Source organism: Hemibagrus wyckioides, linkage group LG13, assembly GCF_019097595.1.
Source record: "Hemibagrus wyckioides isolate EC202008001 linkage group LG13, SWU_Hwy_1.0, whole genome shotgun sequence".
Classification (NCBI taxonomy): Eukaryota; Metazoa; Chordata; class Actinopteri; order Siluriformes; family Bagridae; genus Hemibagrus; species Hemibagrus wyckioides.
Window position 1 is genome coordinate 786,747 of NC_080722.1, and position 18,254 is coordinate 805,000.

The following is an 18,254-nucleotide window of genomic DNA, read 5'->3' on the forward strand; positions in this document are numbered from 1 at the left end:
TTGTAGTGCCGTTGCCCAAAAGGTCTATTTTAGAACATTGGAACCTTCACTTGCACTAGTTAAGTCTGGTTCCTGTTGTTCTTTTTCATGAGTTTATATCCAACACATGATTCTGAGCATGCATTCAGAAACAGCAGCAGTGCAAGCAGCTCATCAGTGTACTTTACTTACATGTGGAGGATTAAAAGTGGCATTTGCTAGATAGCCAGTGTTCTTGTCCATCAGGTTTACAAGTGTAAAATACTTTAAACCTACCGACTTCTTTCATCATCATGTCTTCTGTCATGACCCATGACTCAAATTAAAACCTTGATCTCAAATTTAAAAGTATTTACTAAGTTCAGAAAATGCGATGCTATTTCATATTCAACACGTCATTCGTCTGAGTTAAATGAGTTATAATACAAGAGTGCAATCCTCTGTTCATGTATAGACCGTAATACACTAGTGAAGCTGTAGGGGGCAGCAGCAGTGCCATGTCCAAAAGAGTTCTGAGGCCTGGCGCTATCACGGTAATTCTAAAGAATGCAAAAATACAAGTGTTCATTTACAACATACAGGCTCATACGAAGCAGCTAAATGACCAAATTAACAACAACAAAACCTTGCATTTGCTGCTGTACTGCCCAGTTACTATCTTTCTACTGTCTGGCTACTGCCCAGCTACCGTTCTGGTCTCTCAGGAAAACACAGACAGCAGGTTGTTGATTCATTCAGTAATTCACAAGTACAGCACTTCAAGATCACATCAGCGCACAAAACAACTGATAATTAGTTAATTAGCTAATGTTAGCATGCTAGCTAAAAGATACTCTCTTCATAAAGCAGAAGGCTTCACCTGCTACTCAGAAACAAAGCGAAAAGCAGCACATACATTTCTTCTTCATCCAGCAGTTCAACAGCATTTTCCTACTGGAGAAAATTTCTTATAATTCTGAAATCTTACAGCCTGTAACTTGTTACACAATGTGGTGCTTGGACCCCAAGCATCGCTGCCTGCAGGTGTTAGTAGTTGTTATTATTTTATTATTGTTGTATTTGAGAGTAGAACAGATATTCTGTGGTTCCTGAAAGTGTTTGATGCAGCCGCTAAGATAAAACACCAGAGGAGACCGAAAGAGAAAGAGGCAACTTTAAAACCTGAAACCTGAACTCACACTGCTCACAGATCGAGAGAGAACAAGACACAAAGAGACACTTTGAGAAAGAGAGAGAGACAGAGAGAGATCATACACTGGGGAAGTTGGAATAGAAGAGAAGACTAGAGAGAGACAAGAATAAAAAAGTGCAAAGATGGGAAGATGAAAGAGAACAGGAAATAGAGTTAAAGGAAGACCAAGGGAATGAAGGGAATAAGGGATGGGAGTGAATGTGGGTTGAACTCTGTCATTCTTTACAAAAATAATGTTTTATCACTTTTACTTATCGACCTGGACATCCAGCAGAAACCATAAGCTGCTGTGTGTCTGGATGTTTACACACCTCTACAGCACTCCTCTCTGTATACACTAATCAGCCATAACATTATGACCACCTGTCTAATATTCTGTTGATCCCCCTTTGCTGCCAAAACAGCCCTGACCCCTCGAGACATGGACTCCACTAGATCCCTGAAGGTGTGCTGTGGGATCTGGATCACCAAGATGTTAGCAGCAGATCCTTTAAGTCCTGTAAGTTGAGAGGTGGAGCCTCCATGGACTTAAAGGATACTTTTGATAGATACTGACCACTGCAGACCGGGAACACCCCACAAGAGCTGCAGTTTTGGAGATGATCCAGTGGTCTAGCCATCACAATTTGGCCCTTTTGGTCAAACTCGCTCAAATCCTTACACTTGTCCTTTTTTCCTGCTTCTAACATCAACTTTGAGGACAAAATGTTCACTTGCTGTCTAATATATCCCCCCCACTAACAGGGGCCATGATGAGGAGATACTCAGTCTTATTCACTTCACCTGGCACTGGTCATAATGTTATAGCTGGTCACACTGGTTCCACAGGTGGTGGCACAGCAGCTTCTATGCTGGTACACTGAGTTGCTGTCACACATGATAATGAACAGATGATGAAAATTACTGATCACCACACACTCACTTTAAAGCCTGGACATTCCCGGATATTCCTGGAGAAATCCTCTGAAGGTGTAAAAGTGTCTTCAGAAGATCGTGGATCTTCTGAGCTCCCTGATGGAACCATTATATATTCTAATAACTGATGTTTCTACTCATTAAAGTCCACCATTAAAATAAAAGAAGTTCATTAGACTGAGTAATTGTCCTGCTCCGGGTTTAGTGGTGCTCCTCTTAAACCAGTTCACACCACTGAGGTGGAAACTACAGCTCCATGGAGATGATGTCTGACCTCCAGTGTCTCAAACAAACCAGTCTGATTTATCAGTGGAGTGAAAACAGACCTCAGCTCTGTGTTTCAGATCTAATCTCTGTTTAATCTAGAACCCAAGGGGTTCTTTGGTTGAACTTTTTCTTCTGAGAATGAAGGCAGCGATTAGCCGTGACTCAGCTAATGAACCGAGCTGGTTTCTGTCAGAGCTCTGACGCAGCAGGAGGTCAGACATCGCTATAAACCCTCTCCAGTATGCTGGATTTTCCACCTCACTGGTTTGTACTGGTTTAATTTCTGCTTCAAATAAACCACTAAACCACATAAGGGAGAGCTTTAGGGGTCTCTGTTTAACTGGGAAGAAAAAAATAATTCCAAGTAGAACCTCTTTGGGTTTTTTCTAAGAATTTACTTCAGCCATATGAGACTAAATGAAACGCTGGTCTCCATGCTGATGATCTCATACACAGCATTGCAATAATAATAATAATAATAACCCATGCAGGTGTTTAATGTAGTTTAATATACACTACCGGTCAAAAGTTTGGACACACCTTTTAATTCAATGTTTTTTGTTTAGGGATTTATTTTCTACATTCTAGAACAATCCTGGAGATTTCAAAACTATGAAATAACACACATGGACATTAATCCATATGTAATGACAACAAAAACCAGTCAGTTGTTATTTTAAGACACGAAGGTCAGGTGTTCTGGAATAGTTCTTGCAAGAACAGTATTGTCAAGTGCATTTGCAAAACCCATCAAGCACCATGATGAAACTGGCTCACATGAAGACCCTCCCAGTAAAGCAAGACCAAAACTGACCTCTGCTGCAGAGGAGAAGTTCATTTAGAGTCACCAGCCTCAGAAATCACCAATTAACAGCACCTCAGATTAGAGGCGTTATGAAGGCTTTACAGAGCATCAGTAGCAGACATATCTCAATATCAACTGTTCAAAGGACATTATTGTGGATTTCGGCCGCCTTCAGCATTGTTTTACAATGTAGAGAGAAATAAACATCAGGAAACACCATGGGATTAGAAGGTGTGTCCAAACTTTTCACTGGTAGTGTAAGTGTTCCTGGACGATGTCTCTGGGGGTTCGGTTTCCGCTGAACTCTTCAGGTCAGTCGTTTTTTTACAGACCGCTCTCAGACACATGTGGAAAGATCACAGCGTAATTTATCTTCTATAAAAAGAGCAGCAAAAATAACTCCAGGTAAAATATGTCCAGTGACAGCTGACATGAAGGTAAAGACTGCATCGTATCCTGATGGAATAAAAGCCAGAAGCTTCAAACTCTCAACACTGTAAATGATGTTTCTGATGGGGTTTTCACAACGTTCCTCAGGTTCCAGCACAGAAACACACTACAGACAGCATTTATACCAGGCAAATCAATCAGAACTTAATAAAACTGTATCATCATGTATCACACACACACACACATGAACTACACCAGCTTTACAGCACAATGGATTATCTGAAGGGAGAAGAACAGATACGCTCAGTGGTATCTCAGTTGGGTAAGGCTCTGGGTTGTTGTTTGGTTGGTCAGTGGTTCAAGCTGCCACTGTTGAACCCTCCTCACTCCAGGTGCTGTATCATGGCTGAGCCTGTGATCTGACCACAACCAAAGTTGGGATAAGTGAAAAAAGAATTTGACTGTGCTGTATATGTGACAGTGTTTGTTGGATAAATGTCTGATAGAGAGCATCTGACTGGATACAAACAGAACCAATGATAAACTGTAGATTTCTAGATAAACTAAAAGCTCTTTAACACAGATTTGTGTTTTATTATGAACACTAGACCTGTCTGTCCTGCACTGTCTGTCCTGTCTTGCACTGTCCTGTCCTGTTCTGCATGGTCCTGTCTGTCCTGTAACGTATTGTACTGTCCTGTCCTGCACTGCCCTGTACTGTCCTGTAACATATTGTACTGTCCTGTCCTGCACTGTCCTGTAACGTATTGTACTGTCCTGCACTGTCCTGTCCTGCACTGCCCTGTACTGTCCTGTAACATATTGTACTGTCCTGTCCTGCACTGTCCTGTCCTGTCAGCTTTATTATAGCATTAGTTTCCTGCAGTAGGTCAGTACCAGAGTGGGAAGAAAAGCTGTAGTTTATTTCAGGATATATTAAAATAAATTAAGAATATAAAAAAAACATTAGAATACACAGACCTTCAAAAATATAAACTCTCACACTGAAACAGAGTTAATGCTCCATCCATTTATTATTAATAAAATATTTTAAAAATCCAAAATAAATATAGAATTTAATTAATAAATAATTTGCACATTGCCCATTTTCTTTATTAATCATAAATTTAAAATAAATTCAGTATATTATTCTGACATTATATTAGGAACACATCAAATCCAAATCCTATTGAATTTTAATCATGAATCTTTAGTCTAATGACTTTATGATTGTTTAAGAAATTTTCCAACTAATAACCAATAGTTATTGGTTAACTAACCATAGTTTCATTTTATTTCTATTCAGCCGGCTCTGCAAAATCACTCAGATATTTTAAAGAAGGAAATGCACTTAAAAAAAAGATAGTGACACCCCCCCTTTTACCCTGTATCCCAGCATGCTCTCTTACACTAACGTATAGACCTGATGTATTTTCCATCTGATGTGGTCATCACTCCGCCTCCTCTGAGCACACGGGGGAGAGTGGAGGATTGTCCAGCTGGAACACACTCAACACCTCCAAAAACCTTTCAACAACAGAAAACACTCACACTAGTAGCTTATTTGTTTGTTTGTTTGGCTCCAGGATTTGACCCCACACCTCAGAGGGTTTGTTGGTCAGTTTATCTGTAGCTCAGCTGGACTCTGCATGAGGTTCAGCTGATTTAACTTCATGACTGTGTGAGTGGTCATGACCTCGGCTAACAGGAAATGAATCATCAGGATGAACAGGTTCTCACGGGGTAAACTGACCTGAAGCTCAGACATGTGGTCATGCTGGAACAGATCTTCTATTCTAGATCCTCTATACACTCCTCTATACATTACACTCTATACACTCCTCTATACACTCCACTCTATTCACTCCTCTATACACCCCTCTATACACCCCTCTATTCACTCCTCTATACACCCCTCTATACACCCCTCTATTCACTCCTCTATACACCCCTCTATACACCCCTCTATTCACTCCTCTATTCACTCCTCTATTCACTCCTCTATTCACTCCTCTATTCACTCCTTTATACACCCCTCTATTCACTCCTCTATACACCCCTCTATACACCCCTCTATTCACTCCTCTATACACCCCTCTATTCACTCCTCTATACACTCCTCTATTCACTCCTCTATTCACTCCTTTATACACTCCTCTATTCACTCCTTTATACACTCCTCTATACACTCCACTCTATTCACTCCTCTATTCAGTCCTCTATACACTCCTCTATACACTCCACTCTATACACCCCTCTATACACCCCTCTATTCACTCCTCTATACACCCCTCTATACACCCCTCTATTCACTCCTCTATACACTCCTCTATTCACTCCTCTATTCACTCCTTTATACACTCCTCTATTCACTCCTTTATACACTCCACTCTATTCACTCCTCTATACACTCCTCTATACACTCCTCTATTCAGTCCTCTATACACTCCTCTATACACTCCACTCTATTCACTCCTCTATACACTCCTCTATACACTCCTCTATTCACTCCTCTATTCACTCCTTTATACACTCCTCTATTCACTCCTTTATACACTCCTCTATACACTCCACTCTATTCACTCCTCTATACACTCCTCTATTCACTCCTCTATTCACTCCTTTATACACTCCTCTATACACTCCACTCTATTCACTCCTCTATACACTCCTCTATACACTCCTCTATTCACTCCTCTATTCACTCCTTCACTCCTCTATTCACTCCTTTATACACTCCTCTATACACTCCACTCTATTCACTCCTCTATACACTCCTCTATTCACTCCTCTATTCACTCCTTTATACACTCCTCTATACACTCCACTCTATTCACTCCTCTATACACTCCTCTATTCACTCCTCTATTCACTCCTTTATACACTCCTCTATTCACTCCTTTATACACTCCTCTATACACTCCACTCTATTCACTCCTCTATACACTCCTCTATTCACTCCTCTATTCACTCCTTTATACACTCCTCTATACACTCCACTCTATTCACTCCTCTATACACTCCTCTATACACTCCACTCTATTCACTCCTCTATACACTCCTCTATTCAGTCCTCTATACACTCCTTTATACACTCCACTCTATTCACTCCTCTATTCACCCCTCTATACAATCCACTCTATACTCTACTCTATTCACTCCTTTATACAGTCCTCTATACACCCCTCTATTCACTCCTCTATACACTCCTCTATTCACTCCTCTATACACTCCTTTATACACCCCTCTATACACTCCTCTATACACCCCTCTATACACCCCTCTATTCACTCCTCTATACACTCCTCTATACACCCCTCTATACACTCCACTCTATTCACTCCTCTATACACCCCTCTATACACCCCTCTATTCACTCCTCTATACACTCCTCTATTCACTCCTCTATACACTCCTTTATACACCACTCTATACACTCCTCTATACACCCCTCTATTCACTCCTCTATACACTCCTCTATACACCCCTCTATTCACTCCTCTATACACTCCTCTATACACCCCTCTATTCACTCCTCTATACACTCCTCTATACACCCCTCTATACACTCCACTCTATTCACTCCTCTATACACCCCTCTATACACCCCTCTATTCACTCCTCTATACACTCCTCTATTCACTCCTCTATACACTCCTTTATACACCCCTCTATACACTCCTCTATACACCCCTCTATTCACTCCTCTATTCACTCCTCTATTCACTCCTCTATACACCCCTCTATACACTCCTCTATACACCCCTCTATTCACTCCTCTATACACTCCTTTATACACCCCTCTATACACTCCTCTATACACCCCTCTATTCACTCCTCTATACACTCCTCTATACACCCCTCTATTCACTCCTCTATACACTCCTCTATACACCCCTCTATTCACTCCTCTATTCACTCCTCTATACACTCCTCTATACACCCCTCTATACACTCCTCTATTCACTCCTCTATACACTCCTTTATACACCCCTCTATACACTCCTCTATACACCCCTCTATTCACTCCTCTATTCACTCCTTTATACACTCCTCTATACACCCCTCTATTCACTCCTCTATACACCCCTCTATTCACTCCTCTATACACCCCTCTATACACCCCTCTATTCACTCCTCTATACACCCCTCTATTCACTCCTCTATACACTCCTCTATACACTCCTCTATACACCCCTCTATACACCCCTCTATACACTCCTCTATACACCCCTCTATTCACTCCTCTATACACTCCTCTATACACTCCTCTATACACCCCTCTATTCACTCCTCTATACACTCCTTTATACACTCCTCTATACACTCCACTCTATTCACTCCTCTATACACTCCTTTATACACTCCTCTATACACTCCTCTATTCACTCCTCTATACACTCCTTTATACACTCCTCTATACACTCCACTCTATACAGTCCACTCTATTCACTCCTGTATTCACTCCTCTATACACTCCTCTATACATTCCACTCTATACACTCCTCTATTCACTCCTCTATACACTCATCTATACACTCCTCTATATACTCTCCTATATATTCCACTATACACTTCATTCTATTCCTTGCTCCTCCATTCACTCTTCCATATGCTCCTCTACAGTATATCTCCCACTACACACATGCACTGCAGTGATCTGTAACTTTCATTCATTTATACTTCCCCTTCAGTTCACAGCGTTCAGACCCATATTTAGTGTGACAGTGTGTGAGAATGTAAATCTGAGGCAGCATGGCGCTGTATGATTGAGGGTGATGACGTCACTGCGTTATGAATATTATTCCCAGATGTGGCAGAATCCAGATGATTCTGTTTATGTTTCCACGTGCACAAATGATTCATTCACTAAACCTCCATGACATGCTTTAATGCATGAAGCTTTACATTAGACTTTAGATTTTTGTTAGAGTAATAAATGGAGGAGATTTCTGCCAGAACAGTAAATCCACATATTCCAGTATTTTGCTGTTTAATCCGAAGCAGCAGACTGTTTTTCCTGCCACAGTGCCATTAACCGTTTCTGCCTCTGATTAAAGCCACATTTCTGGAGGTATAGAGGCTCAAGGCCATGTGCAGGGTTACCAGATTGGACATTTACAAACATGAGCTATACTTTAGGACACATTGTATAGGAAAGTGGGGGAAGTGTGTTCACATCTGTCCATTATCTTCTTTCTTTCTTTCTTTCTTTCTTTCTCCAAGTTGATATTGTCAATGTTTTCCTAATAAAGAATAATAATGTTAAAAAATGATTGGATAATGTTTTTTTGCTTATTTTTTATTTTCCTCCTATTTTTCTTTCTTTCTTTCTTTCTTTCTTTCTTTCTTTTTTTCTCCATGTTGTTTTTGTTTTTCTGAAGATTTAAAAAGTGAAAGAGAATAATTAGATCTACTGTAATGTGAAATCTGGCAACCCGGTGGTGGTGGATGGTTGAGTTCAGGCCGGAGAGCAGAAACGCCACTCAGCTGAAGTTCTCAATGCTGCGCGGAGGTTTTGCGCCTCACACACACACACACACGCACGCACGCACACACACACGCACACACACACGCACGCACGCACACACACATGCCCCAATGATCGGAGTACGGCAGCAGTGTGCTGAGTGTGTGTGTCCGCGTTTATAGTACGACCGATATGGACTACTTTTACCTCCTGCTCTGCGCCGTCACACTCGGGCTGCTGGAGAACTCCGGAGGTGAGTACCTTATCCAGCACACACACACACACACTCAACTCCCGCGGTATTCAGCTCACACAAACTGCACACTTTGTGTGTGTCTGCGCGCGCGCGTCGTCATAGTTGGATATAAGCACCGGTGTTTATTAATGAGCTCGACACCAACATCTGGGGAAGAAAGCCCCGTGCTGCATTAAACGCACGCGACACAACTTAATCCACATCTGGCTTCACATCTCCAGTGTGAGAGTAGCCCTGATAGTATTTTATTTAACAGCTAAGTGTGGGATTAATACACACAGCACTGAACTAACACGGACAGTGCAGAAGGACTGCAGATGTTCAGCTGAAACTCTCAGTAGGTGAGAACCACAGTGAGAGTTTATCCAACACTACAGGTGTAGAGGAGCTGGAGGTGGAGCAGAACCTTCTTCAGGGTCCAGTTTAGAGAAGAGTATATTGTGGACTATGTTATACATTAGATGAGCTTCAGCTGAACTTTAAGTAAGTGATGAAGGACAAGTGAGCATTAGCATTGAGCGTTAGTTGAGCATTAGTTGAGCATTAGCGTTGAGCGTTAGTTGAGCAGTAGTTGAGCATTAGTTGAGGTGAGTTGAGTAAATTTTCACTCCCTCTTTGGATGATTTTCTTAAATGGGGAAAAACAGATTGTTTGTTTTGTACACATTATGCAAATTAATCCGAGTAAATTAGTCCTTTTCCATTAATGATGTGTAAGGTCAGTGTTCGTTTGTTCTGTTCCTGTAACTGGTGTAGATTTTTGATCTAATCGAACAGAGCCCTGAACATTGTGTAACTTCTGCCTCCACAAATCTGAGCAGGTTTCAGGTTCTGGTCTGGTTTAGATCTTCCCTGACTGCCGTTTCCAGGATGCTGGCATTCTAATTCTCCAGAGCCTAATTAATTATTACATGGTGTCCCACAAGGTTCTGTTTTAGGCCCTTATTGTTCTGCTTTTCTCTCCAGCTCTTGGACATATAATGTTGGGTTTTACACTGATGAGACAGTTCCAGATTCAGCAGTAAAACAGTAGCAGATAAAATGCTGGATGAATTAAAGACAGTTTCAGTAAAAGATGATTTGCTCCATCTGACTGTATACTGTAGATATGAAGACATTTAATATCCTGTGCATGTGTGTGTGTGTGTGTGTGTGTGTTTGTGTGTTTTAGCGAGTCTGTCAGAGAAGCTGAGTGAGTTTGGCCTCATCGTCCCCTTTAGCTCGGACTCTCGTGGCCGGTTCGTTTCTCACGTCCTGTCATCCGGCTCAGCGTCAGCGTTACCCTCGGAGCGGAGGCGAGTGGCCCGCAGTGCCCCTGCAGCGTCCTCCAGGTTTTTGTTTTTTAACGTCACTGTGTTTGGAAGGGAGCTCCACTTGCGACTGAGGGCCAATCGGAGACTGGTGGCCCCCGGCGCCTATGCAGAATGGCAGGAGGACTTCGAGGAGAAGGAGAAGGAGCGGATAAACAACGACTGCCTGTTTACCGGAGACGTCAGTGACATGCCGGAAGCTTCTGTGGCCATCAGTAACTGTGACGGACTCGTGAGTAACTACTGACCAGTTGACCAAGGGACAGCTGTTAGGGCTTAGGATTCTGTCTTTCGAAATGTGTGTGTATGTGTGTGTGTGTGTGAGAGAGAGAGAGAGACAGAGAGAGAAAGGAAACAAACCACATGCCCATAATTGTCGAGTGTGTGTGTCTTTCATTTGTGAGTGGAAATGCCTTGAATGTCAGAGTTTCTTTTGTAAGTTACATAATGTAACTATGTTTATTTATTTATTCATTATTAGTTTGTTTGTTTGTTAGTTTATTTATTTAGCAATGTTAAGACATTTTCATCTAGGGTTAGATGAGCATTACTGTATCATAGATATATGATAGATATAGGTAAATGAGCGTTAGATGAGCGTTAGATGAGTGTTAGATGTATGTTAGATGTATGTTAGATGAGCGTTAGATGAGTGTTAGATGTATGTTAGATGTATGTTAGATGAGCGTTAGATGAGTGTTAGATGTATGTTAGATGTACGTTAGATGAGCGTTAGATGAGCGTTAGATGAGCGTTAGATATATGTTAGATGAGCGTTAGATATATGTTAGATGAGCGTTAGATGTATGTTAGATGAGCGTTAGATGAGTGTTAGATGAGTGTTAGATGTATGTTAGATGAGCGTTAGATGTATGTTAGATGAGCGTTAGATGATCGTTAGATGAGCGTTAGATGTATGTTAGATGAGCGTTAGATGTATGTTAGATGAGTGTTAGATGTATGTTAGATGAGTGTTAAATGTATGTTAGATGTATGTTAGATGAGCGTTAGATGAGCGTTAGATGATCGTTAGATGAGTGTTAGATGTATGTTAGATGTATGTTAGATGAGTGTTAGATGAGCGTTAGATGAGCGTTAGATGTATGTTAGATGAGCGTTAGATGTATGTTAGATGAGCGTTAGATGAGCGTTAGATGTATGTTAGATGAGCGTTAGATGTATGTTAGATGAGCGTTAGATGAGCGTTAGATGAGTGTTAGATGAGTGTTAGATGAGCGTTAGATGTATGTTAGATGAGCGTTAGATGAGTGTTAGATGTATGTTAGATGAGCGTTAGATGTATGTTAGATGAGTGTTAGATGAGCGTTAGATGAGTGTTAGATGTATGTTAGATGAGTGTTAGATGTATGTTAGATGAGCGTTAGATGTATGTTAGATGAGCGTTAGATGAGTGTTAGATGTATGTTAGATGAGCGTTAGATGTATGTTAGATGAGCGTTAGATGTATGTTAGATGAGCGTTAGATGAGTGTTAGATGTATGTTAGATGAGCGTTAGATGTATGTTAGATGAGTGTTAGATGAGCGTTAGATGAGTGTTAGATGTATGTTAGATGAGTGTTAGATGTATGTTAGATGAGCGTTAGATGTATGTTAGATGAGCGTTAGATGATCGTTAGATGAGCGTTAGATGTATGTTAGATGAGTGTTAGATGTATGTTAGATGAGCGTTAGATGAGTGTTAGATGTATGTTAGATGAGCATTAGATGTATGTTAGATGAGCGTTAGATGTATGTTAGATGAGCGTTAGGTGTATGTTAGATGAGCGTTAGATGTATGTTAGATGAGCGTTAGATGAGTGTTAGATGTATGTTAGATGAGCATTAGATGTATGTTAGATGAGCGTTAGATGTATGTTAGATGAGCGTTAGGTGTATGTTAGATGAGCGTTAGATGTATGTTAGATGAGCGTTAGATGAGTGTTAGATGTATGTTAGATGAGCGTTAGATGAGCGTTAGATGAGTGTTAGATGTATGTTAGATGAGCGTTAGATGAGTGTTAGATGTATGTTAGATGAGCGTTAGATGAGTGTTAGATGTATGTTAGATGAGCGTTAGATGTATGTTAGATGAGCGTTAGATGTATGTTAGATGAGCGTTAGATGTATGTTAGATGTATGTTAGATGTATGTTAGATGAGCGTTAGATGTATGTTAGATGAGCGTTAGATGAGTGTTAGATGAGCGTTAGATGAGTGTTAGATGATCGTTAGATGAGCGTTAGATGAGTGTTAGATGAGCGTTAGATGAGCGTTAGATGAGCGTTAGATGTATGTTAGATGAGCGTTAGATGAGCGTTAGATGAGCGTTAGATGAGCGTTAGATGAGTGTTAGATGAGTGTTAGATGAGCGTTAGATGTATGTTAGATGAGTGTTAGATGTATGTTAGATGAGCGTTAGATGAGCGTTAGATGTATGTTAGATGAGTGTTAGATGTATGTTAGATGTATGTTAGATGAGCGTTAGATGAGCGTTAGATGATCGTTAGATGAGTGTTAGATGTATGTTAGATGTATGTTAGATGAGCGTTAGATGAGTGTTAGATGAGTGTTAGATGTATGTTAGATGTATGTTAGATGAGTGTTAGATGTATGTTAGATGTATGTTAGATGTATGTTAGATGAGCGTTAGATGAGTGTTAGATGTATGTTAGATGTATGTTAGATGTATGTTAGATGAGCGTTAGATGAGTGTTAGATGTATGTTAGATGAGCGTTAGATGTATGTTAGATGAGTGTTAGATGAGCATTAGATGAGCATTAGATGAGTGTTAGATGTATGTTAGATGAGCGTTAGATGTATGTTAGATGAGCGTTAGATGTATGTTAGATGAGCGTTAGATGAGTGTTAGATGTATGTTAGATGAGCGTTAGATGTATGTTAGATGTGTTAGATGAGCGTTAGATGAGTGTTAGATGTATGTTAGATGAGCGTTAGATGAGTGTTAGATGTATGTTAGATGAGCGTTAGATGCATGTTAGATGAGCGTTAGATGTATGTTAGATGAGCGTTAGATGAGTGTTAGATGTATGTTAGATGAGCGTTAGATGTATGTTAGATGAGTGTTAGATGAGCGTTAGATGAGTGTTAGATGTATGTTAGATGAGTGTTAGATGTATGTTAGATGAGCGTTAGATGTATGTTAGATGAGCGTTAGATGATCGTTAGATGAGCGTTAGATGTATGTTAGATGAGTGTTAGATGTATGTTAGATGAGCGTTAGATGTATGTTAGATGAGCATTAGATGTATGTTAGATGAGCATTAGATGAGTGTTAGATGTATGTTAGATGAGCGTTAGATGAGCGTTAGATGAGCGTTAGATGTATGTTAGATGAGTGTTAGATGAGCGTTAGATGAGTGTTAGATGTATGTTAGATGAGCGTTAGATGTATGTTAGATGAGCGTTAGATGTATGTTAGATGAGCGTTAGATGATCGTTAGATGATCGTTAGATGTATGTTAGATGAGCGTTAGATGTATGTTAGATGAGCGTTAGATGTATGTTAGATGAGTGTTAGATGTATGTTAGATGTATGTTAGATGAGCGTTAGATGAGCGTTAGATGATCGTTAGATGAGTGTTAGATGTATGTTAGATGTATGTTAGATGAGTGTTAGATGAGTGTTAGATGAGCGTTAGATGAGCGTTAGATGTATGTTAGATGAGCGTTAGATGTATGTTAGATGAGCGTTAGATGTATGTTAGATGAGCGTTAGATGTATGTTAGATGAGCGTTAGATGAGTGTTAGATGTATGTTAGATGAGCATTAGATGTATGTTAGATGAGTGTTAGATGAGCGTTAGATGAGTGTTAGATGTATGTTAGATGAGCATTAGATGAGTGTTAGATGTATGTTAGATGAGCGTTAGATGAGTGTTAGATGTATGTTAGATGAGCATTAGATGTATGTTAGATGAGCGTTAGATGTATGTTAGATGAGCGTTAGGTGTATGTTAGATGAGCGTTAGATGTATGTTAGATGAGCGTTAGATGAGTGTTAGATGTATGTTAGATGAGCGTTAGATGAGCGTTAGATGAGTGTTAGATGTATGTTAGATGAGCGTTAGATGAGTGTTAGATGTATGTTAGATGAGCGTTAGATGAGTGTTAGATGTATGTTAGATGAGCGTTAGATGTATGTTAGATGAGCGTTAGATGTATGTTAGATGAGCGTTAGATGTATGTTAGATGTATGTTAGATGTATGTTAGATGAGCGTTAGATGTATGTTAGATGAGCGTTAGATGAGTGTTAGATGAGCGTTAGATGAGTGTTAGATGATCGTTAGATGAGCATTAGATGAGTGTTAGATGTATGTTAGATGAGCGTTAGATGAGCGTTAGATGTATGTTAGATGAGCGTTAGATGAGCGTTAGATGAGCGTTAGATGAGCGTTAGATGAGTGTTAGATGAGTGTTAGATGAGCGTTAGATGTATGTTAGATGAGTGTTAGATGTATGTTAGATGAGCGTTAGATGAGCGTTAGATGTATGTTAGATGAGTGTTAGATGTATGTTAGATGTATGTTAGATGAGCGTTAGATGAGCGTTAGATGATCGTTAGATGAGTGTTAGATGTATGTTAGATGTATGTTAGATGAGCGTTAGATGAGTGTTAGATGAGTGTTAGATGTATGTTAGATGTATGTTAGATGAGTGTTAGATGTATGTTAGATGTATGTTAGATGTATGTTAGATGAGCGTTAGATGAGTGTTAGATGTATGTTAGATGAGCGTTAGATGTATGTTAGATGAGCGTTAGATGTATGTTAGATGAGCGTTAGGTGTATGTTAGATGAGCGTTAGATGTATGTTAGATGAGCGTTAGATGAGTGTTAGATGTATGTTAGATGAGCGTTAGATGAGCGTTAGATGAGTGTTAGATGTATGTTAGATGAGCGTTAGATGAGTGTTAGATGTATGTTAGATGAGCGTTAGATGTATGTTAGATGAGCGTTAGATGTATGTTAGATGAGTGTTAGATGTATGTTAGATGTATGTTAGATGTATGTTAGATGAGCGTTAGATGAGTGTTAGATGTATGTTAGATGAGCGTTAGATGTATGTTAGATGAGTGTTAGATGAGCATTAGATGAGCATTAGATGAGTGTTAGATGTATGTTAGATGAGCGTTAGATGTATGTTAGATGAGCGTTAGATGTATGTTAGATGAGTGTTAGATGTATGTTAGATGAGCGTTAGATGAGTGTTAGATGATCGTTAGATGAGCGTTAGATGAGCGTTAGATGTATGTTAGATGAGCGTTAGATGAGCGTTAGATGTATGTTAGATGAGCGTTAGATGAGCGTTAGATGAGCGTTAGATGAGTGTTAGATGTATGTTAGATGAGCGTTAGATGTATGTTAGATGAGTGTTAGATGATCGTTAGATGAGCGTTAGATGAGTGTTAGATGTATGTTAGATGAGCATTAGATGAGCATTAGATGAGCGTTAGATGAGCGTTAGATGAGTGTTAGATGTATGTTAGATGAGCGTTAGATGTATGTTAGATGAGCGTTAGATGAGCGTTAGATGTATGTTAGATGAGCGTTAGATGAGCGTTAGATGTATGTTAGATGAGTGTTAGATGAGCGTTAGATGAGTGTTAGATGTATGTTAGATGAGCGTTAGATGAGCGTTAGATGTATGTTAGATGAGCGTTAGATGAGCGTTAGATGAGCGTTAGATGAGCGTTAGATGTATGTTAGATGAGCATTAGATGAGCGTTAGATGAGTGTCAGATGAGCGTTAGATGAGTGTCAGATGAGCGTTAGATGAGTGTCAGATGAGCGTTAGATGAGCGTTAGATGAGCGTTAGATGAGTGTCAGATGAGCGTTAGATGAGCGTTAGATGTATGTTAGATGAGCGTTAGATGAGTGTTAGATGAGTGTCAGATGAGCGTTAGATGAGTGTCAGATGAGCGTTAGATGAGTGTCAGATGAGCGTTAGATGAGTGTCAGATGAGCGTTAGATGAGTGTCAGATGAGCGTTAGATGAGCGTTAGATGAGCGTTAGATGAGTGTCAGATGAGCGTTAGATGAGCGTTAGATGTATGTTAGATGAGCGTTAGATGAGCGTTAGATGATCGTTAGATGTATGTTAGATGAGCGTTAGATGAGTGTCAGATGAGCGTTAGATGAGTGTTAGATGAGTGTTAGATGAGTGTCAGATGAGCGTTAGATGAGTGTCAGATGAGCGTTAGATGAGTGTCAGATGAGCGTTAGATGAGCGTTAGATGAGCGTTAGATGAGTGTCAGATGAGCGTTAGATGAGTGTCAGATGAGCGTTAGATGAGTGTCAGATGAGCGTTAGATGAGACTCTGACAGCGACATGCTAAGGATCTGACATCCAGGTGACTTCTGACCTTTGACCCTAGAATATGTATTTTTCTTAGAAGGTGGAGTGCATGCCAGAGTCTAATATTTTGTCATTTGACAAGTTCCAACGCACACACACACACACACACACACACACACACACACACACACACACACACAGTGTCCATCTGTCTATAATCGGTTTATATTATAACTGCTTCTGTTATTAATACATATGGGATATTATTATTATTATTATTATTATTATTATTATTATTATTATTATTATTACAACATGAGTATGTTTCTCTGATGGAGGAGGATTTTATTTTGGAGCGCTTCAGTTAGGGAGAGTTATGGGTTAGGCTATATAAAGCATTACTGTTCTACATACACACACACACACACACACACACACACACAGAAATACACAAAGGCAACATTCATTAAAGAGACATTGATTACTCTCCTGAGCCCTCACAGGACAATGGAGCACTCATGGCAGCACACGGCTAGTGGGACGCTGTCTCTGTGTGTGTGTGTGTGTGTGCACCATTTCCTCTGGACTTGGTGAATGGAATAATATAGTGTAGGCCCAAGCTGGATCAAAAGTTACTAGCAAAAATAACAGAAGTGTGTGTGTGTGTTGTGGATTAGATATTTTAACACACTCGACTTTAAACCTTTATTAACTCAGTAAAACACTGTGTGTGTTAATGATATAAACATCTCCTGCTTCCTGTTCCAGCTTGTTATTTGTAATTAAATAGAAGTTTATTGTTTTAATCATAATCACGAACTTTATGTCCAATCCGAGCAAGCTCTGACCAGGAAGCCGAGCCGGGTCATGTGACCGGACCTCAGCACTGATGATAGAGTGTGAGAATGAGGCTATGTTTCTGGGAAGGAAATGAAGCTGATACGCTGCAGATGGAGAGAATCCATGTGTTCTGCTGAACAGGAGCCAACATCAACACAGGCTAGTCTGAGAGCTCTGGAACGCATCCTTCTCCTCCCTCCTGCTCCTGGAACCAGGGTCCTGCAGAGTCCAGGAGAAAGCTGCCTCATGCCAGTGTGTGATGGACAGAGTTATCTGGAGGAAGCTGATTACAGAGGCTTAAAGACATGCTTCTTATTTTGGACAAAGCTGAAGATGCTGTAACTGTCTGATCTCACATTACATAACCCCAGTGTCCATCTTTAGCAAATAACCCTGGTGTCCATCTTTACCAAATAACCCGTGTCCATCTTTAGCAAATAACCCTGGTGTCCATCTTTACCAAATAACCTCAGTGTCCATCTTTACCAAATAACCTCAGTGTCCATCTTTAC

General features: G+C 40.2%; 1 protein-coding gene across 2 annotated transcripts in view; it reads left to right on the forward strand.

Annotated features, from left to right (window-relative positions):
* The first annotated feature begins 9,013 nt into the window (after positions 1-9,013).
* Positions 9,014-18,254, forward strand: part of LOC131363756 (A disintegrin and metalloproteinase with thrombospondin motifs 14) — a 99,793-nt gene continuing 90,552 nt past the window's right edge. For both annotated transcript variants that reach the window (XM_058406600.1, XM_058406601.1), the window contains exons 1-2: positions 9,014-9,271; positions 10,445-10,815. In XM_058406600.1, the coding sequence (XP_058262583.1) occupies positions 9,211-9,271; positions 10,445-10,815 (432 nt within the window). In that variant the 5' untranslated portion in view covers positions 9,014-9,210. The remainder of the gene's footprint in view (positions 9,272-10,444; positions 10,816-18,254) is intronic.